This window comes from Aspergillus pseudotamarii (assembly GCF_009193445.1).
Source record: "Aspergillus pseudotamarii strain CBS 117625 unplaced genomic scaffold BDV38scaffold_4, whole genome shotgun sequence".
Classification (NCBI taxonomy): Eukaryota; Fungi; Ascomycota; class Eurotiomycetes; order Eurotiales; family Aspergillaceae; genus Aspergillus; species Aspergillus pseudotamarii.
The window spans coordinates 931,779-951,954 of NW_022475018.1; the positions used below are offsets into that span (position 1 = coordinate 931,779).

The window sequence follows — 20,176 nt, forward strand, 5'->3', positions numbered from 1 at the left end:
GCAATCTGCGTTCTAGATGGAGTTTAACATCGAACTATTTGAGTCCGACATGTTTCATCGTCCCCAGTCGGCCGATGACCGGAGGCCTTTACTGCCTCAGGCCTTATTAACAGACCACTTTCGTCCGCGGCAAACCGACAGTTTCCGGGCAGTTTGTCGATCCCCAAAGTTGACATGACGACAATCCCATGGCGAGGTCCAAAGATAACGGATATTAGGTTAAGCTTATGGTTTTTCATTGTCGCGAGTTAGCAAATGAAAATAACCCTAATTTTAAAACGATATCCAGAAGTATGAGGTAATGAATGCATACATATATACAGGCAAGTTAAGAGTTCTAAAGCAGAGGTAGGCTGGTAACTATCAATGTTCGACTCTTCATTTCCCTCATTTCTTGCCCTTCTTTTTATTATCCTTCTTGCTCTTCTGAATCTTCCCTTGCTTCTGAGATTCTCGGTCCACCTTGCCCTTCTTCCATCCAATATTTCCTTCGTTACGCTGGCGGGCGTCGTCGAGTCGTTTCTTGTCCTTATTGCTTAGTTTCACCTTGTCCTTCTTCGACTTCACAGAATCCAATCCATTGAGTTCTGCGGCCCCGGCCTTCTTAGAGAGAATCTTTTCACGTTCACTTGCAAACCATGTGCGCTTTGGTCGCGACATAATTTCCGCTTCGTGCTTAATCATATTCTCACTCTTCGTCACCTGCATCTCCGCTTGTGCTAGCTGCTTTTCTATCTTCTCCTCTTCGAGCACTGCGTCAATTTCACCCTCAAGATCCTTGGCCGTCTTAGCCCATCCGTCGGCGACGGCTGGGTCGACAACTCGGCTCGCGACCTTCGCTCCCTGCGCCTTGCTAGCCTTGACAGCTGCCTTCACCACCTTGCGATCTGGCTCGGCAGCGATCGTGCAGGCTCGACCAGAGCGACCAGCACGAGCAGTACGACCGACTCGATGCAGGTAGATCTCATGGCTTTGAGGAGCTTCGTAGTTAATGACTGTTTCCACACCTTTAATATCTAAACCACGAGCCGCCAGATCGGTAGCCAGTAGGAAAGAGACCTTGCCCTCACGGAAATTCTCAACGCTTCTTATACGCTGTTATTCATGTTAGTCTTTTGCATAGTGTGGTCAATTGCGGTAGGCATGACATACCTGTTCTTGACTCATGCTACCGTGAAGCTCAGCGGCCTTCAACCCAAGGAGCCCAAAGACAATCCGTACACGATGTGCTTCTTTCTTCTGCCGGAAGAACACAATGACTCGTCCCGTGTAAACTTCTTTGCATAGGTGAAGAAGGTATCCCAATCGCTTATCCTCCCTTCCAGGTCGTAAACGCACAAATTCCTGAACTAGGTTCATGGATGTGTTCTTCTTAGAGTCTACCATAAGTCTTACAGGCCGGTTAAGTCCCACTCGAATGAGCTTGTCCACTGAATCGGTCATGGTTGCCGAAAAGAGCATCGTCTGCCGCGACTTTGGAATGGTAGTCAGAATTTCGTTCAGCTCATCTGCGAAACCATCCTCCAGCATCCGATCGGCTTCATCCAAGACCAAAATCTCAAGGGTATCAACAGTAAAGCTCGCAGAGTTACGCATGTGGTCAATGAAACGACCAGGTGTGGCAATGATCACATCAGGGCGCTTCTTCAGGATATTCTCTTGCTCACGGAGACTGAAACCACCAACAAGTTGACAGAACGTGATATCAGTATAAGTAGCAAGTTTAGTAGCCACATTGTAGCACTGTACAGCCAGTTCACGAGTGGGCATCAGGATCGCGACACGGCTAGTAGGGACCTTTCGAGGGCGGAACAGAAGACGCTCAAGGATGGGAACAACGAAGGCAGCCGTCTTTCCTGAACCAGTCACTGCACTACCAACAATATCCTTGCCGAGAAGTGCCACGGGGATTGTCTTGCGCTGGATAGGAGTTGGGTTTGTGAAGTTGACCGCAGCCAATCCACGCAGAATAGGTCGGGATAGGTTAAATTCCTGAAATGACCTCTTAGACAGCTCAGCTGCAGATTGTTCACTGGTCTGCTCCTCAGGTGCGAAGAAGGCCTTGCGCTTTGCTTCTTCTTCCGCATCGACTTCACTCTCGGCATCCGAGCCATCGTTGTCTGAAGCAACATCATCGGGATGCTGGACGGGAGTTGCGACAGAGTCGTTGTCAGAGGCGGCATCGTCGTCATCATCGCTATTCTCATCTTCGCTGCCTGCATGCTCATCCTCGCTGCCCGACTCTTGAGCATCAGACTGCCCGCTCTCATCCTCGCTGTCAGCACCCATGCCGAACCCATCTTCAGCCATCAATTCATCGTCCTGGAAATCCACAGACATGCCTCCATCCGAGGCATCATCCTCATTTTCATGGTCCTCCTCTTCGCTCTCAACCTCCTGTTTCTTCTGCTTCTTTTTCGACTGAGCCTCTTTCTTCGCTTGCCTCCTCGATATGATCTCGTCAATATCCACTCCCTGTTTGTCTCCATTCTTCTTTGCATCGTCCTTTGTATCACCTAGTCCCCATCCATCGAACCCTTCCACCACGTCCTTCTGAGCCGCAGTCCCGGCATCAAACTCAAAGTCCGAATTCAACGCCCCGTCATCCTCCCCAGCATCCTCCCCCCCCTCTGGGTCTTCCTCCGGTTCAGATGTAGCCTCTTCACCTTTCTTCTGTTGTTTCCCGTTTTTCAATTGCTTCTGTTGCTTCTGTTTCTTGTTCTTGCTTTGTGTTGGCTCCATCGTGTCCCTCTTGCGCTTCTTGGTGGTTGACTTCGCCCTTTCTTCGTCTACATGGTCGTCTCCATCTTCATTGATGTCGTTGAATGCATCGTTTTCATCATCGGAGAGTGTGAGCACAAAATCGTCGTCTTTGGGAGCACTGGTTTTTTTTGGCGGTGCCATTTTTTTCGGCTTATAAGGGGTAAAACCCGGCAAGCAAGTAAATTATGCGGTCGTTTTTCAAGAAGAGCAGAGCGAACATGAATGATAAGAATAACTTTTGATTAGAAAGTCCTAATGTCCTCCCAGACCCTTAAGCTGTACTCACTAGTTCATATATTTTCGGGGAAAAGAAAAAAAGTTCAAAACTGCGGAGGCGGTGAAAGGTTACTATACGGCAGAAAAGACTGCGGACTGGCTTTGGGGATGAATTGATTGGTGGCTCTGATTCTCTGCTTGAGCTAAGCTGTGATTGGACTAGCGGAAAGTATGGACCTGACGCATTGCCAGTATTCCGTACTTTTGGAGGTTGATTTGCTAACGTTCTATACTTGCTATCTTTCATGTTCCTTGAGTAAAAGCACGCTGTATCCCTCTACTCTTTTCTTTTTCATTTTATACTTTTTAGGGTGTTTTGGCCATACAGACTTTTTGCCATCGAAAATTTCTTAAAGATCAACACAATCTGAAAATATAACGAGAAGACATAAGAGCCATCTGACCCATATTGCAACCAATTTAGGAGTTGAAAACCATATCTGCCAAGCCCAACGACATTAGTAGCATTCTGTGAAACATGATCGTACGCTTTTTTTATTTTTATTTTAATTTTTTTTTCAATTTCTTATGTTTCTTTGCTTTTTGGTGGGATCAGCCAAACCATTCGGATTGTCTAGCATTTTCCGATCGAAGTGGATATTCCGGTTCAATTCAGGTATCGAACCTATCGCCCGCGTGGTAACCGACATTTCGAACAAGGTAAGTGACGTTGAGACTGGTGGTAATCAGTGGGTAAGCTTTACAGCAATGCTTCCTTGATCCGGGAGGGGGAGTTACAAATGGCTAAATTTGACTCTTGCACCCTTGAGTCGACCCTGCTCTTCAAAGTCGTACTGTCTTTTGAGCCATTCTTCAACCCAGCTGTAAGTGGATCTTTTGCCATAGGGGTAGCTGATGGCAAAAAGAAGGCGGCCAAGTCTGCGTTGACCTCCTGCCCAGTAGCCGGTGCGGTCTTCGGTATTGCAGTCAAAAAAATAGCCATGCTTCGGAATGTAGGTAGGGTCGCACACTTCGAGAAGCTTATCCATTAGGCACTTTCCAATACCCTTGTGTGTGTGCCCAGGCTTAACAAATAGCTCCAGCTCTGCTGTAAAACGACCACTGGTTCTGCGTCCCAGGTAGTCAGTCGCAAGTGCATAGCCCAGAGTCTTTTGAGGACCCTTATTCGCCGTTGCCCTGATTCTGCGCTCCGCGGCAACAATAAACGGCAGTTTTTCCTCGGTACAGTCATCAATACACTGGCGAATATCACCAGCTTCGAGTGGTTCGATATAAGTACTCAAAGGAGAATTGCGTGCATACCAGTTGAAGATTTCAAGGAGCCCTGGGACATCACCCATTTCAACAGGACGTAGGTAGACGTTCTCTTTAAGCACGCTGGCGCTGGGCCGTGAAAAAGTCCTCAAGCCTTCAAGATAATGCTCGCGTGTAATTTTCCTTCGAAGTTGTTCTTCATTACGCTCCTTTTTATTGTGAAGCTCCCAGTTGTGGCAATAACCTTGGACAGTTTCATGGCAATGGAGCTGCGACTCTTTATCGTCCATGTCCAGGAGAGTCGTTTGTTCCTCTAAGTCTGGAATATACATGGTGCGTATGCCATCTGGATGCGCGGTCCCATCAAAGAAAGCGTAATGGTAGATATCAGCATAGCAGCAAATTTGAATGGTGCCGTCGAGCCAACGACGGAACCAATCGCGAAAAGCCTCGTAGCTGGAGGAGCAGGCATGGGGATAATACTCCCAATTAGCATAATAAATATCTGTCCAGCTATGTTTCCGCTCTTGCCCTGACTCTGTATTCTGGCCGCCAGTGCCACCCTGGAGCCCAGCAGTTTGTGCAAGCTGTGTTAGTATACGTTTGTGTTCATCGGTGGGCTCAGATGACAGGTTCAGCTCCCTATCTTTAACAATGGGGTAGACAGTAGGACTGCTTTCATAGCATTCCCACTGAGCAGCTACTTTATGAGCCCCAGATACGCTGGGTTTAACAGATTTGTGACCACCATCAGACATTAAGGCCATTGCACCGGGAACGCTTGCCGATTGTATCGGAGCAACACGGCATTCCCTGATCGATAGGTAAAACTCCGAATTTGGATCGGTTCCAGGACCAGACCTGCATCTTTCGAGAATTTCAGGGTTGGCTGTAGGGTAGTCAAGGTCCTTGAAACGGTCTAGATGTGCCTGTCGAACTATCTGTGCCCGGAGGCGGTTAAGCTCCTCCAACGCTTCTTCTTTCGAGCTAGTTGGACTTGCTTCTTGGACAGGCTTGTTGTCGGTGGGAAAGTTTTCCTTACTCTCTCTGATCGCTTTCTGTCTAATATTCTGTTGAACGTTACTTGTTACCTTACTAGCTGCGTGTCTGCTCTGCGAGTGGCTCGAATTGTACTGGCTAGTCTCGTGGATATTATAATTTTGAAATGCTGGAGTGATTTCGGCATCAGTATTGCTCGCCTTGCTTCCACGATGAAGAAGGACCACATCAGACTCCTCACTGGTAGTCATCTTAACGGTAGCTACTTCCCTATCTGATTGAACATTAGCCTAAAAACCATAATTGACTATTGTTCCTGGATCTCTTACCAGCTGCATTCGCGCTTAATATTCTGCTCGGGCACGGGGTCTTGGGTGGAATACCGTTGGCCTTTTGATTCACTGTAGATCTCGTTGACTTGGACCTGGACTGGAGAGATTCTGGGGAAGGATGATTGATAGAGGCTTGCAAGGGTTCAGTTCTACTATGAGATGAATTGGTGAGCTTTTTTGAAAGCTCACTGTGTGGTAATGATCGCCTCTCTCTGGTATGTGGTGCAATATGAGGAACAGGTGAAGGTCTCCAAGTCTTTGCCTGGTCTTTAATATGAGACTTCGGTATCACACTCTGGTTATTTCCATTTTCTTGTGGAGTATGATGTCTATCAGTTGGATCACTCGCAATCCCATATGAGGCTGCAGTGTGATCTTTCAACTTTGTAGATGATGAATGAGACCAAGCATTCTTGTGTTGTCGCTTGTAAGAAATATGTCTTGAAACAGGTAGCGAATGTTCTGGGGCTTTTGCTGGGGTAGACGTTTTCTTAGGTTGACAGCTGCCTTCAGGTGCACCAGTGAGCTTAGTGCATAAAGTAGATTTGTGGCTGTCTGAATGTTGGGACTGTTGGGGATCCGGATGCTTTGTGGATGTTTCGCATTTGGGGGTAGGATAACTGGTGTGACTACACTTCTGATCCATGGTTTCTATGCTAGATTATCGATTAGGGTCATAAGACTCTGTGAGATGAAAATCAGTATTGTAATTCATCAAAAGCTTTTTGTAATTTAGCTTCAGCAGAGTAATGCACTATTGAAGAACAAGGGCTTGTTACCTTTGTCACAAATGTATGTAAGCTTTATGGCAGAAATGGTAAGTCATACTAGTCATATGATTGATGGATAGCAAATGATGAATACAGTAAAAGCTTTGTTGCAATGGATCAATAGCAACTGATTGTAGTCAAGGGGAAAGTTCAAAGAAATTCACCCAAGGTCAGGTGCTCAGTTAGAAAGGAGCTTGAATGCTGTACTTGATGAGAGAGCCTGTTGTGAAGGAGACACCTCAAAAGGAGGCCCCCTCAATACAGCCTGGAGTCTCCTACTGGGTGCTATCCTTGTTGTTAAAATCCCACTTTTATTGGAGTTACTCTTGGAAATAAATTACAGAATATTAAGGTAGGAGTAAAAAACATCTCTGAAAGCCAGAACCTAAAATTTTATGAAAACATGAGTTGTCTTGTTAGGGTTCTGCTCTGGTCTTGGGTGGTTTGGAATTTGATCTCCGCGTCTCGTAACGGAAACCCCAGCTATGACTTTGAACCCAACCACACCTCTATTTACCCTTTAAGACAATCAGCACGCCAACGCCAAAATGCTGTCTATTCTGAGAAAAGCCCGACTAAAAGATAAAGAGATGAGAATATTAATGCTGTATGTTGAAGAGGTAGTATTTGTTGGTCAAGATACTGAGCCCGAACCACAGCGGTCTTGATAATGCCGGAAAGACCACGATAGTCAAGCAGATTATGAAGGAGGATGTCACCACTGTTAGCCCAACGTTGGGGTTTATCATCAAAACTATTGATTTTCAAGGGTATTTGGCCTCATACTCTAAGCTAGAGTCTCGTAAATTGCTAATAGCTTCTATGCAGATACAAACTCAATATTTGTAAGCAGCGCCATCCCGTTACCGCGATTCTAATCCACCAACTTGTGAGGATTAGGGGATGTAGGAGGGCAGAAGACATTGCGCTCATACTGGAAAAATTACTTCGAGAAGACCGATACTTTAGTTTGGGTTGTTGATGCAACAGATCGTCTGAGAATCGATGATTGCCGGGATGAACTTGCAGGCCTTCTTCTCGAAGAGGTACGCTGCCAGCTCCGCCTTTCAAGTTTTGTCGGACCTTTTGACTAACATACTGTTCAGCGACTGACTGGGGCAAGTCTTTTGATATTTCTAAATAAGACTGACGTTGAAGGCTGCATGACAGAGGATGAAGTCCACAAGGTGAGTGCCTCTTTTTTTCTCTTTTTTTTTTTTCTCTCTCTCTTTTGTTTCCTTCAATTTGAACTCCCAGCGACTTACTCCTCTCTCCGCATCCCGCGAAAAATTCTAACACTCTCTCCAGCGGCTTGAACTTGATTCGATCAAGACCCATAAATGGACGATATTGCCCTGCAGTGCTATGACAGGAAAGAATCTCCATGAGGGTCTAGAATGGGTCGTACAGGATGCAAAGGACAGACTATTTCTTTATTGAAAACAGTACTTGATAAGTTTAATGCTAAGTAATAATGGACACTAGTCAACATGGGCGCTGTCACCCAGTTCACCCACTTGCACATTCTAAAGAGACAAAGTGAATGTTTAAGTATAAGAGCTTAACATTATCACTAATGCTTCCAATATGAAATACTGTATCTTAAGTAGCTACTGAAGCTATGCTAAATCTCTTACTCTACTCTTCTTTCTATTAGACATGTTACTTTCTGTTTCCTTTTTATTTCTTTTTATTTCTTTTTATTTCTTTTCATTTGATGTGTTTTTTCACTACTTGCCTTTTATATTTGGCGATGTGCAAGGAGTTTTTTTTTTTTTTTTCGGATATGCCCTGATGGTACGATCTGACCAGAGAGAGTCAATGTGTTATATGGTTCATCAATAGGGGGTTGTTTTCACCAAAACGGGGAGTATTCAAGCCGATGAACCTTATAATTAAGCGCGATGTCTCATAACTTCCAAGGTGTTGTTCGCTGTCATCTTTCCACTTGTGGGTCGAGAAGCAAGATAGTCTCAAGCCCATCTGTGAATCTCTGCTAAGTTGTGACCTCGGTTTTCATCGACAATAGTCCAATGCGAAACTGCCTAATGGAGAACCAAGAGCTACGTATACTCCGTATATTTCGACTATAGTAAAGCCTAATTGACCTAGTTGGCAACCATAATTTATCCAGATTGTTCGTTATGTTTCCGATCGCGGGGCGGTAAAACTCATGAGATTAAATTGCTCCACTGCCGCAAGAGCCGAAGCCCGAAAAGGGTTGTTTTTCTTCTATTTTCGTTTTGGTTGGGTTGGGTAAGGGGACGTAAACAATTTACCGGGTTGAGGGAAACAAAAACATTGTCGTAGAATAACGTCCTTCAAGATCCAGGTTGTGTCTATGTCTACTGCTATGTACCTGTAGTTGAATGAATTCTATCCATCAAAAAATGCTACAGCGACTAAAATTTTAACCCTTACTGCGAATTTACGCTCCGCGTCTGTCTGGACAGGGCTTGAAAAGTTGTCAGAGTCTTCTGTGTCTAAGAAAGAAAATACTAGTGTGGCCAACGATTGGAATGCCTTGCGGTCGGGCGCCTCTTTTTAGCAAGGATGTACTTTTCCTGGTGGGGCTGCCGTGTGATGTGCGTCCGTCTTTTGGGCTTGTTGTTGCCTTTCCGATGATTTCTGCTGAACGTTGGCCGCTGATTAGGTGTTCAAAATGGCCATTACCTTACCACTAATCTACTTCCTAACCTAACTTACTACGAAGTACCTCCCTCAGCTGGTACCCATCGCTGACAATTATTGCCATCGGGCAGCTTGAAGGGTAAAAAAAGCCGAGGAAACCGCCCCTCCTCTTGATGTCTTCACCACCACTTTGGTGAGGCTCAGAAGAAAATTGACAGGCAGAGAGGGAAAAGGAGAAGCGAGGTTTGATAAATATCATTCACACTTGAGTCTTCTGTCGTGCCGTGGAACTGAACTCCGAGCTACTCTTGTTTTTCCATCGGGTTCATATAATAAATTATTATTAACCCATCTCACTGGTTGGTTAATCATATGCCCAATAATTATTGACTTCTCCTTACCAACATCCACACCCTCCGTTGGTGCGCCTCTCGCCAAACCCCACAGTTCTCGTCTGCTGTTTGTTTCTTTGGGAGGCGTTCTTTGTCCTTTTTTTTTTTTTTTTTTTTCTCTCTCATTGTCTTTTTCACTTTCGACTTGTGACATATCATCTGCCGAGATGACCATGTCTTCCTCAGTCGACGCCGAGGGTTCAGAGGATGTGAATGACTTCCTGCTTCGTATTCGGGAGCTCGGAGAGAAGCGCGACAAGGAAGACGAAGAACGTACTAGGAAACTAGAGGAGGAGATTCTGCAAGGCCGGAAGGAAAGGCAGGCTCGAAGAGCTGGTATATCTGGATTCCCCTAATTTTATCTCCCAAAACCATCCGTGAGCCATGACTCACGGAAGACTGGGCTTTCCCAAGAGATCCAGGGTCAGAAGCTGATTTTGTCCTCGTTGCGAAACCAATGTAGAGCGAGCACGGTCGATATCGCCGACGAAAGACTCTCCATCCATACTAGATAATGCTCGACTGAGCACCTCGTCGTTCAGCCTACGAGCCATCGATCCTCCCGAACATCTTGAACCAACTCCCCGAACCCCAGACCATGATATCAACAGCAAATCGGAAGCCATTCGCGACGACGAATCCGTAACTACCAATGGTAGCCGAAGAGGTTCTAGAGTAGATATAAACGAGTCAGAGTCATCTCCTAAGGCCCCTTCGGTTTCGCTACGAAGCAGAGCCGGGACGTTGTCCTGGCAGCAACGGCCATCATCGCGAGAACTCAATAGACCCTTTTTCTCTACTTCTCCCGTTCGGGAAAACCGCTTGATAGCCATGTCAAGTACATCGGCCGATGATCGTGGATTGTCTTGCAGCTCAACATTGCGCTCTCCCACAAAGGAGGCTCCCTCATTGGACCAAGCAGAAAAAAGCGCTAGCTCCCCCATGCGGACAATAAGTGTCGGAGAAGAATACCAAGAGCTCTCTACGCAGGACAAAAGCCCTAAAGCATCGGAGGTAGAACCGGAAACTACGAACGAGTTGGAAAAGGAATCAAGTCAACCCGAAGTTGGAGAGATACGATCACGTTCACCATCAAGGGCAAGCTCCACTTTCGCAGAAAGTAGTCTCGGCCATCGATATTCAAGTGTTTCTTCCGTCTCAACAGCTACAGGACTAGGATCACCCGTACCTCTGTCAAGCGTACAAAAGTTCGAGCCCCGAAAGACAGAGGCAGACTCAGAGGACCAAATGGCGACGCCACTATCGCCCAGACGTCTCTCTCCGGAACGTTCAACTTCGCCAACCAAGGGTCTTGGAGGCTTTGTGCAAAGCGCCATGATGAAGCGATCTGATAGTGTTTCAAAACGTTGGAGTGCTCAACTTCCATCTGGATTGAGCCGCGGCCACTCATTGGCAGGGAATAGAAATAGCTTCGCTGCGCCGAGTAAAAATGACCTTTTGTCTTCACCTCGACTTACCCCAGACGGCTCGACTTTAACAACGCATCGACCGGGTTCTAGCCACAGACCAAGCTCTAGCCACAGCGAGGCAACGATTGTCAAAGAGAGCGAACGCCCAGCTACTCCGCCAATTCCTGGCGGCAATGGCGCCACACGACCCGATGGGAGCCCCGGAAGGCCACAACTTGAGCTCCATACAAGATCTGCTAGCGCTTTGGAGAACAGTGATGCTAGCTCACTACCTCCGAGTAGCCCTGTGGTCTCTAGGACTATGGATCCCAAGCGTTGGAGTCCAACCAAATCCACCTGGCTCGAGAGTGCTTTGAACCGTCCCGATTCACCAAGGCATAAGAAACAATCCTCGCAATCAACAACATGGAGCAGAGAACGGCAGTCAAGGGGCAGTATCGATATGGGCCGGTCGAATACCTTTAAAGAAGTTACTCCTGTAGGATTGATGCGTACCACCGCCCCTGGCAGCCACTCAAAATCATCGAGTGTTTCTGGAATGCCAGATTTGTTCGGTGCACCTGACACGACAAACAAAGCAAAGGAGACTCCAGCGGAAACCACCACGCCTGACACCGAAGGCAATAATATACCACCTGCGGAGGAAAGTTGTACAGACCCTTCAAAGACAACGGTGACCGTACCAGAGAGTACGAACCAGACCGCCGAGCCAACCACCACTAGACGCAAGCGTGCCCCAACATTATTGACGCCAACCTCGAACGCGAGTTTTGATTCACCTATCTCACCTACTAGGATCTCACCTACTAGAGACCCCTTGTTGAACCGACCGAAGCCCCAGTCCCCTGTGATAGATTTCCGTGCCAATCTCCGAAAGCGAGAAGTTGTTAAGGATCAAGGACCCAAGGAAGAGCCAGAGTTCAAAAATGTTTTTGGAAAGCTGAAGAAAACAGAATCATCGAATTATGTCCCATCCGACGAGCTCAAAGATAATATACTGAGAGGGAAAGCAGCATTGAATACTACCGGAGGTCCGAAGAAAAACCAGAAGGTTGACGAGCTCAAAGAAAGTATTCTGAAACAGCGAGAGGCAATCAAATCCAGCGGAGGCTCATTACGGCGCAATACTGCTGGGGAAAGCGATGCTCCTATGAAGGTCGTTCCTGAAGCCATTGCGAAACGGCATAACCTGACAAAGTCCAGCAGTGCCAAAAGCAACGTGTCTGATACGCCTGCTTCCCTTTCTCCTAGGGAGCCCGGGACACCACAGCTTTCACCCCAACTTCCATCAGAGCTTGAGCGTGTCGACCGTTCTCCTAGCCCACAACTTCCCACGGAAGAACATAAGCCCGACGTACCTGATACCCAGGAGCAAATACCTGAACCCGATTATCCTATCAGCAAACAAGATAGTAAAAATGAGGCGAATGAATTGAAGGGTCCGTTGGAAAATGCGGTAATTGGAGAGCAGAAGAAATCAAGTGAAGAGGCCATCCAACCGGTGCGTGCTTTACCATCGGGGAATGTCGAGCAGGCCACGAATCCGCCTGCTTCAGCTGAAGGTCTTGCTACTAAAGGTAAACTCGCAGGCCGAATAAACCCTGCCTTGGCAGGCCTCTTATCGCGCGGTCCTCCCGCGGCAGTAAATGGGTCGAACAACGCGTTGCCCGTGAATGATACCGTGTCGTCAGTCCCGAGTCCTGCTGCTGCCCTCACGCATATGACGAAAAACCGCGCCAGGGGCCCGAAAAGACGTCTCCCAAATCCCGTAGTTTCAGAAGCCATAGACCCCCCATCGAAGGAAGCGACAGAATCTTATGAGATCCCGGACTTCCCTGATATGAACGAGCCTGAAGACTTGGATTCCGCACCGGAGAAGCCAACCCCTCGAGAGAGCTTGCCATCTTCTGAGATGGAAGAGAAGAAAGATCCCATACAGGGTTTTGGACCAAAGGCAGAATTTGCTACCCCGGGTGTTTCGCCACCTCCAAATGAGGAAACAGATGCCATTATAAAAGATTTTGTGCCCAAAACAGAGTCTACTATCCAAGGAGTCCCACCATCTCTTGATATTGAGGTAGACGCTTCCATGGACCCCGCACCGAAGGAAGAACCTAGTCTTGAAGAACCTCTACAGTTCTCCGATACCAAGGAAAACCAACTCCTCACAGTGGCCTCTGCACCAAAGGGAAAGCCTGGCTTTCAAGATACGCCACAGTTCTCTGCTAGCACGGAAAACGAAACCCCTACCGTGGACTCCCTATTGAAAGAAGAAGAGATCATAACTCAAGAGCCCGTCATGCCCTCAAATAATGAGGGAACAATTCCCGAGAATTGTACATCGCAAAGAGATACTATCTCCTCCAGGCTAACAATGTCCTCTGACACCGGAGAGCCTGAGACTATGAATCCTGCTTCCAAGGAAGGTACCGATGTCCAGCAGATTCCACCATCCTCGGAGATCATGAGACCTGAACCCATTGGGTCCTTGGAAAGTGAGGAGACTGGTTCCCGGAGTCTGCCGTCCCCAACTATTATGAGAGCAGAAGTCCCCTCTATGAACGTTGTGCTTGAAAAAGAAACTGAACCACAGGCAGACCCAGCTTCGCCTAATATCAAGGAACCTGAGGCAAATCTATCTCGTCCTCAAAGCCCCGCAGGCAATTCTTGCGGCTGGCCGCTCCCTGATGGTGATATTCCCACGCCTGCTGCGTCGGAAACAGGCTTAGCCCAACCTTCTCCATCAACCACGGGCAAGCCTACCGAGTTCAAGAGGAGTATTCCTCACATGGCTGAGAGAGACTCCAAGCAGAAGTTTGGTGAACTTCAGTCTAAGCCAGCCACAGAATTTGAGAAACTCACGCAGAAGTTTGAGAAAGCCCATGAGGACGTAGAAAACCGGCGCGATTCATTTAAACCAGTTCCTCCGCCGAAAGCAGCCCCATCCACACCTACCCCCGAGTTTAGGCAATCCAGAAGCTCGCCAATACATTTTTCGTCTCCGTCTCCGTCTCCTCTCAGGTCTAGCTTCAAACAAAACCAAATCTATCCTTCTCCGACTGCTTATCGAAGGAACGCTCCGGGTATGTCACCGTCTTCACCTAGGGACAAGTCTTTACCCTCCCCTCCTGTTCCTCCTAAGTACAGCCCCTCTGTGGACCAAGTTTCGTCACGAAGATCTTCGGCATCACTAGTGCCCCAGGCAGACGAGTCCCTTGAAGCCATTTCTGGCTTCTTCAGGACATTCCCCAATTCAAGGGATTCCGTGAATATTGATGCCCAGCTAATGCTGACGAGCAAGAACGAGAACCAGAAGATCAGGACCCTGAGGAAGCAGATGTGGGAGATAACAGGTGATGGCAAGAAACAAGATCTCCCAGTCAATCAGGAGTACATCCTCTACGAAGGCAGCATGTATCTCTGCGTGCATCTGTTCGAAGCTGACGGTGGTGCACGGTCAGAGGCTCATCTTTGGTGTGGTGATGATGTTCCCGATGCAGCAATAGATGACGCGCAGTCTTTTTCGAAGAAGGTGGCCAAGGAGAATGGCTGCAAATTGGAAGTCATTAAGCAGGGAAAAGAAACAGCGCGTTTTATCCAAGCCCTCGGTGGAATCCTCATAACCCGTAGAGGTCTTAGTTCTCGTTCCAGTTCCTCAGCCTTCTTTATGCTTTGCGGCAGAAAGCATCTAGGTCAAATGGTCTTTGACGAAGTGAATTTCTCCCGCCAAAGCCTGTGCCCCGGCTATCCGTTCGTAATATCTGCCATGTTTGGCAAGGTATATCTGTGGAAGGGCAAAGGCAGTGCAGCTGAAGAGGTCGGAGCCGCTCGGTTGATTGGAATGGACCTTGGCTTGACCGGCGAGTTCGAAGAGGTTGCTGAAGGAGAAGAGCCGGAGAGCTTTTTTGAGTGTTTCCCACATTATGGGGAATCCGAGGATTACATGCGCCCAGATTATTGGCGGCTAAAGCCTAACCATGCATGTTATCGCCCGAGACTACTTCGTATTGACCATGAGCTCGGTCAGCAGCGGCCAGCAGGGTTCTGGCTGCGCCGGCCAGGTTCCGCGTCCCCGGTGATCCGACCCAACGACACTGTCCAAGAGATCGAGCCTTTCTGCCAGAAGGACATTAAGGCCAGTGGTATTTATATCTTAGACACCTTCTTCGAAATCTATGTGTAAGTGTCTCTGTCAACGCAATACGTTCAGGCTATGCTTCTTTGGCTAACCAAACTATCTAGGATTGTCGGCGAACAAGCGTCCAACCGACCGGCAGAATTCGTATCTGCCGTGGTATTTGCACACGAATATGGCATTCTAGCTGCTTCGCTCCAAGACCGGCCATTCATTCCTAAGAGTTTTGTGTCCCTTGGCGGCGTTCCGGGTAGCTGCTGCACAGCATTCCGCAAGTGGGAGCAGCCCACCCTGCGGATGCCCCCGCAAGTCTTTCCCTTGAACGCAGCCATCGAAGCCATTCGCTCCTAGATAATCTTGGTTCTATTCTCGGTTTATATCTTGTTTTCTTTTCAAATTTCTCTTTCCCTGTCTATAGATATTTGCATCTGGATTGTGCATATACTGGTGTCTGTACAGAGACTGTTGTTAACCGGCCAATGGATAGAACGGAATTGTGGGTATGAGGAGCATAATCCAAGGAGCCTAGAGCGGGGTGAATTCGAGCAATTGTCTGTATGTTGTCAGGGGAGTTTGGGAGCCACATCAGGTACATAGTGGTGGTTTATTCTGCATATCCGGTTTCTCTTCTGATGTATGATATTTTGTGGCTCTGGCTACGTATCTAGATGACCATCGCACGGTCCCATCCACCTGGACTTGGGCAAAAATGCATGATATGTTCTAGTGGCTACCCAACTTGGTTTACTATTTTCGTGCATGCTTGAAATTAAAGATATTCTCAGTAGTTACTTAATGGAACATTGCAATAACGTAATTCAACGAGTGGTGGCTAAGAGCCTTGTTGAATATTTCATAGCTAAGCATGCAGTAAAAAATGGTACAGTAGTGGCTTTCGAACTATGCACAGGTCATATATAGTTAAGGTTGCTGCATGCCACACATGCTTGTGCAGGAGACGGGCTTACTTTATCGCTATCAGGCATCATTATCAGATTCTAGTATGGCCTGAGGTCGAAATCTCCCGGGCCGATTCCAGCCGGCTCACTCCGATTCGTCATAGACCGTCACCGTTCCATCATCGCTTAGTTTATTTTTTCTCTATCAGTTTCTGCAAGAGGCGCATCTAATACTGACAACGCCTGTGGGAGACATTCGGCCCTTCCCTTCGGCTCACCTTGACCACAACATGTCTTGACTGATTTATACGAACAGTTACGTCATACCTCACATTCCAACATGGAGACACTAGACCCCGCGATTCATCGCGAGCTCTCCCGGCTTGACCCCGCAGTGCCTTTCCGCGCATCAGCCGAACATATCCATCATACATGGGCTAGGACGTTCTTCTCGCGGCCGGAACTGTATATACAACCGCAATCAATTGAGGAGATTCAGAAACTAGTGGCTCTAGCTCGTCGGTGCCGTCGTCGCTTGGTTACCGTTGGTAGTGGACATTCACCTTCCGACTTGACATGTACTTCATCGTGGCTGGTTAACCTAGATAAATTTAACCACGTGCTGGATATCTCGTCTGAGACTGGTGATGTGACGGTTGAGGCGGGCATTCGGCTAAAGGACTTGGGGAAACGTCTGGAAAAACATGGTTTGACTTTGTCCAATCTGGGGAGCATTGATGAGCAGTCCATCGCGGGTGTGATCTCGACAGGCACACATGGAAGTTCCCTGAGACATGGTCTGATTTCTGAATGTATCACATCGCTCAAGTTGGTGCTGGCGAACGGACAATTGGTGCGCTGCAGCGCAGCCAATAACCCATCACTTTTCCGTGCTGCTCTTATTTCTCTTGGGGCGTTGGGTATTATTGTCGAGGTCACTTTCAAGGCGGAGGCATCCTTCAAGGTCGCGTGGCGACAGACTAGACGTTCACTATCAAGTGTCCTAGCTGAGTGGTCAACCGGCCTGTGGACCTCTCATGAGTTCGTTCGCGTCTGGTGGATGCCATATGAGAAGTCTGCTATTGTTTGGCATGCGGACAAAACGGATCTACCGCTTCGTGCACCACCAGCGACATTCTATGGAGAGACGATCGGATATCACATTTACCATAACTTACTGGCGCTTGCCAATTATTTCCCCCGTATTCTCCCATGGGTTGAGCGGTTCGTCTTTGGTCTGCAATATGGGTTTAGATCGGAGGCAAAAGTTACGGAAGCAGTTGAACCCGCTCGCGCTGGTCTCTTGATGAACTGCCTTTATTCGCAATTCGTCAATGAGTGGGCGCTACCCCTGGAGAAAGGCCCAGAGGCTATCATACGCTTGTCGGCTTGGTTAAATGGAGACACCGAGACGGCGCGTATTCCGTTCCCTGTGGAAGGATTATGGGTACATTGCCCCATTGAGGTCAGGGTTGCGGATTCAACACATAACAAGAATCTTCGCCCATTCCTTGACCCTAGCCATCACGACGGCCCAACATTGTATCTCAATGCGACTCTATATCGACCTTATCTCCGGGACCCCCCTTGTAAGGACAGGTACTACGAGGCGTTCGAGTGGCTAATGCGTGAAATGGGTGCGAAACCACACTGGGCCAAAAACTTCAAAGTCACAGGACGCCATGAGCTGCAGGAGCTGTATGGGAAGGACATGGATGAATGGTTAAAAGTGCGCCAAGATGTTGATCCCGATGGCATGTTTCTTGGGGAATGGCACCGTCGCAACCTTGCCTTATTAGGTGGCGAGAATGATGAAACAATGTCCACCGAGTCGAGGGTTCTTCCGCTCCTAGAACGCGAAAAGTCCCGTCGGAAGGCAAACTTCCGCGGGGCTGGGGACGGCATGGAATGGATTGGAGATAAGCAGCCGCGGGGGGATTCAGGGGACCATGTTAAACCCTTGTTGATGCAAGAGAAAAAGTATGAAGGTTCGTCAGAGGGGCTGAGCCCAACGACAGCAACCAGCGAGGAGAGTTTCGATCTTCTAGCGGCTGGCGAAGCCAGCACTCTCCTCCCAGATGAACGCTCATGATGAGCGAAACATGAACGTATTCAGAGTAGCAAACAGAAAAAGATAAAATAGATCAAAAGGGTAAAAACCAAGTTCATCCATATTCCTCCATCCTTCTCTTTGCTCCCAAGAATCTTTGCGTTGACTGGGCGATATTACCTGCCAATCATTCGTATTGTTTCCCTCCGCCTATCTTAAGGTTATTTTAATTTTTTACCCTTTCCTCATTTCCCTTGTCCGTCTCTCTGTTCTCATTAGCCATCCATTGTTTGCTGGACCGGAGTTTTTACCCGAGAAAGGATTGACTTGCAATCCCTCCGAGTTTTGCCATTCATCTATAATATCTATCCTGGGGATAGCTGTTCCTCGTGTCAAATATTTCCATGTCATGAGAACGTCTTTCCTTGTTATATTGGGCGTGCTATACTCTATACTAAGAGGCACTAATGACCGGAAGTTGGTCGAATACGGCAGGCGAAAAGGATCCCAATCCATACTATTTTCTGAGGGACATCAAGGCTGAGAAGCTCAAAAATATGACACGAACCTGGTTTCGAAAAGAGACTGTCATGCATTAGGAAATTGTCTGACATGGCACCTTATTTGCGGCCACTGTTGGGAGGATTTTCAATACATACATACCGCTTAGGGCCATGTATATGCAGAGATGTGCAGATGCTTCACATTTGGCTTTTTCATTAGCCATTCTGAGGCCAAACCCAATATGTGTTCTGTCAACCTTTACCAAGCATCGGCGCTGACGGATACATTAACACGTTAAGCCGAGCCACTGCGATAACCCCTTTTGGCAGAGGTCGCAGACAAGGATTAAAGTCATAGCACCATCCTTCTTGTCACGACCGAACGATGGACATATGCATGGGGATTCTGTGTAATGATATTACGTCAGGCTTAAGTTTTGATATGCAGGCGACGCCAGGATGCTGTTCTTGTGGAAGTGAGATGGATAACTGCTGTTTCCACTAAACATCAAGGGTAATTTCTCTGTGCTTTTATTCTTGGGGTAGTAATCTATGGATCAGCAGATGGCAATAGGCGTATATCAGTAACGTTGCTGGCAGAGAATCGAGTGTTCAATGGCACTATTGTTAGTGTCGGGTTGTTCCTCGCGGGGCACATGAGATCACGTTCATTGGCTCCCGTTCCTGACCCCGGACTTCTCCCTTTAGGACTGTTTGGTTTCCACTCCCACTACCCGCCCTCAAATGTCTTCGCCAGCATCCCTGGGTCCTATAATACGCTGATTTCATGATGAGCCAGTGAGGAATAAATCAGTTGTCTTCTACAGAGACATCTGGTATGGACCGAATACGAAGAATGATAATTGCTAATATGTTAGCACTGAACTGCGCCACATCGCCGATTGGTCCCCAAAGAGGAACTATACTAGTAATTTGACCGATTTTTGTGAGCCCGTTTCGTTGGGACGTATCGATTTCAGTCACGTCTCCGAATAATTCAAATCCGCCATGACGGTGATGCCAACTTCAAACCCCTCTTCCGCTGAGCCTGGATGCGAGTGGACGGCCTTTCCTGCAGCTTGGACTTGTCTTGCAGTCGGAGGTTCCTCAGCCGCTAAGCAAGTTAAAGAAAGAGGGGCAGCCGTGTACCTGTCCTAGTTCTTAGCCTTCGTGCTAAAGAGGGGATCGAAGGACACGAATCCTTGCTTTGCAATCTGTCAGTGTCTTGCGGGACAAAGCTACTGACCAGGATTTTTTTTCTCTTTTTTTCTTCCCTTTCTCTCTCTTCCTTTTTTTTTTTTTTTTTTGTCTTTACACCTTCTCCACTACTTGTGAATAGTCCGTGCAGATCTAAAAAAACAATAGTGACATGGGCATGCCCTTGCCATGTATTGCTTTTTCTTCGGCAGCCGAGGATTCGACCATTCGCTGCACGGTAATTACGTCCATGTATCTACTAGGTCGTGCATAAACAAGAATACTGTGAGACCTTTATGCGCGTCCTAAGATCATTGGAAGATGCTGGCTGAGGTATCTTGATTCGTTCTATCCTGGCTAGCACCACCCATTGCTGCTTCTTTTCCATCAGAGATTCATCGATTCACTAGTCTGCCTGTCATGTGATGGTTTCAGTCTTGCAACAACAGGCCGTGTCTTCAACTCCGCCCTTTTTTTTTTGTCCAGCCGCGAAACTGTCGCGTCATACACGGGATGCGATTCAAATGCATAGACGATTGGATACAGCAATACACCACACCGCCACCTTGAACGTTTCAGAGAGG

The 20,176-nt window shown here is 47.7% G+C and overlaps 5 protein-coding genes across 5 annotated transcripts; 3 read left to right on the plus strand and 2 right to left on the minus strand.

Annotated features, from left to right (window-relative positions):
* Window positions 1-186: 186 nt before the first annotated feature.
* drs1 (putative ATP-dependent RNA helicase DRS1) lies at window positions 187-2,625 on the minus strand. Its single transcript, XM_032053362.1, has 2 exons — window positions 1,153-2,625; window positions 187-1,095 (listed from the first exon to the last, which is right to left on the minus strand). Exons 1-2 carry the CDS (start codon window positions 2,338-2,340, stop codon window positions 388-390), a joined length of 1,896 nt encoding a protein of 631 aa, XP_031918766.1. The 5' UTR covers window positions 2,341-2,625; the 3' UTR covers window positions 187-387.
* A 1,026-nt stretch (window positions 2,626-3,651) lies between these two features.
* On the minus strand, window positions 3,652-5,504 carry BDV38DRAFT_294438 (GNAT family N-acetyltransferase; the record flags this gene model as incomplete). The annotated part of the gene is made up of 2 exons (XM_032062500.1): window positions 3,652-3,715; window positions 3,778-5,504. The coding sequence occupies 2 exons, from the start codon at window positions 5,502-5,504 to the stop codon at window positions 3,652-3,654; spliced, it is 1,791 nt and encodes a 596-aa protein (XP_031918767.1).
* Window positions 5,505-6,868: 1,364 nt separating this feature from the next.
* BDV38DRAFT_235543 (ADP-ribosylation factor-like protein 2) lies at window positions 6,869-7,909 on the plus strand. Its single transcript, XM_032053363.1, has 6 exons — window positions 6,869-6,962; window positions 7,015-7,125; window positions 7,184-7,200; window positions 7,256-7,401; window positions 7,462-7,542; window positions 7,664-7,909. The coding sequence occupies exons 1-6, from the start codon at window positions 6,904-6,906 to the stop codon at window positions 7,793-7,795; spliced, it is 546 nt and encodes a 181-aa protein (XP_031918768.1). The 5' UTR covers window positions 6,869-6,903; the 3' UTR covers window positions 7,796-7,909.
* Window positions 7,910-9,481: 1,572 nt separating this feature from the next.
* On the plus strand, window positions 9,482-15,677 carry BDV38DRAFT_235551 (putative gelsolin repeat protein). The gene is made up of 3 exons (XM_032053364.1): window positions 9,482-9,714; window positions 9,842-14,987; window positions 15,051-15,677. The coding sequence occupies exons 1-3, from the start codon at window positions 9,546-9,548 to the stop codon at window positions 15,292-15,294; spliced, it is 5,559 nt and encodes a 1,852-aa protein (XP_031918769.1). The 5' UTR covers window positions 9,482-9,545; the 3' UTR covers window positions 15,295-15,677.
* A 505-nt stretch (window positions 15,678-16,182) lies between these two features.
* On the plus strand, window positions 16,183-17,934 carry BDV38DRAFT_267877 (D-arabinono-1,4-lactone oxidase; the record flags this gene model as incomplete). The annotated part of the gene is made up of 1 exon (XM_032056665.1): window positions 16,183-17,934. The coding sequence occupies one exon, from the start codon at window positions 16,183-16,185 to the stop codon at window positions 17,932-17,934; it is 1,752 nt and encodes a 583-aa protein (XP_031918770.1).
* Between the last annotated feature and the right edge of the window lie 2,242 nt (window positions 17,935-20,176).

Excerpts from the sequence above, each read along its gene's own strand:
- drs1 (XM_032053362.1), bottom strand. The coding sequence starts at position 2,340 with ATGTCTGTGGATTTCCAGGACGATGAATTGATGGCTGAAGATGGGTTC. Across the intron at positions 1,096-1,152 it reads GTAGCATGAGTCAAGAACAG|CGTATAAGAAGCGTTGAGAA; the intron begins GTATGTCATGCC and ends CATGAATAACAG.
- BDV38DRAFT_235543 (XM_032053363.1), top strand. The coding sequence starts at position 6,904 with ATGCTGTCTATTCTGAGAAAAGCCCGACTAAAAGATAAAGAGATGAGA. Across the intron at positions 7,402-7,461 it reads CAGGCCTTCTTCTCGAAGAG|CGACTGACTGGGGCAAGTCT; the intron begins GTACGCTGCCAG and ends CATACTGTTCAG. Across the intron at positions 7,543-7,663 it reads CAGAGGATGAAGTCCACAAG|CGGCTTGAACTTGATTCGAT; the intron begins GTGAGTGCCTCT and ends CACTCTCTCCAG.
- BDV38DRAFT_235551 (XM_032053364.1), top strand. The coding sequence starts at position 9,546 with ATGACCATGTCTTCCTCAGTCGACGCCGAGGGTTCAGAGGATGTGAAT. Across the intron at positions 9,715-9,841 it reads AAGGCAGGCTCGAAGAGCTG|AGCGAGCACGGTCGATATCG; the intron begins GTATATCTGGAT and ends AAACCAATGTAG. Across the intron at positions 14,988-15,050 it reads ACCTTCTTCGAAATCTATGT|GATTGTCGGCGAACAAGCGT; the intron begins GTAAGTGTCTCT and ends CAAACTATCTAG.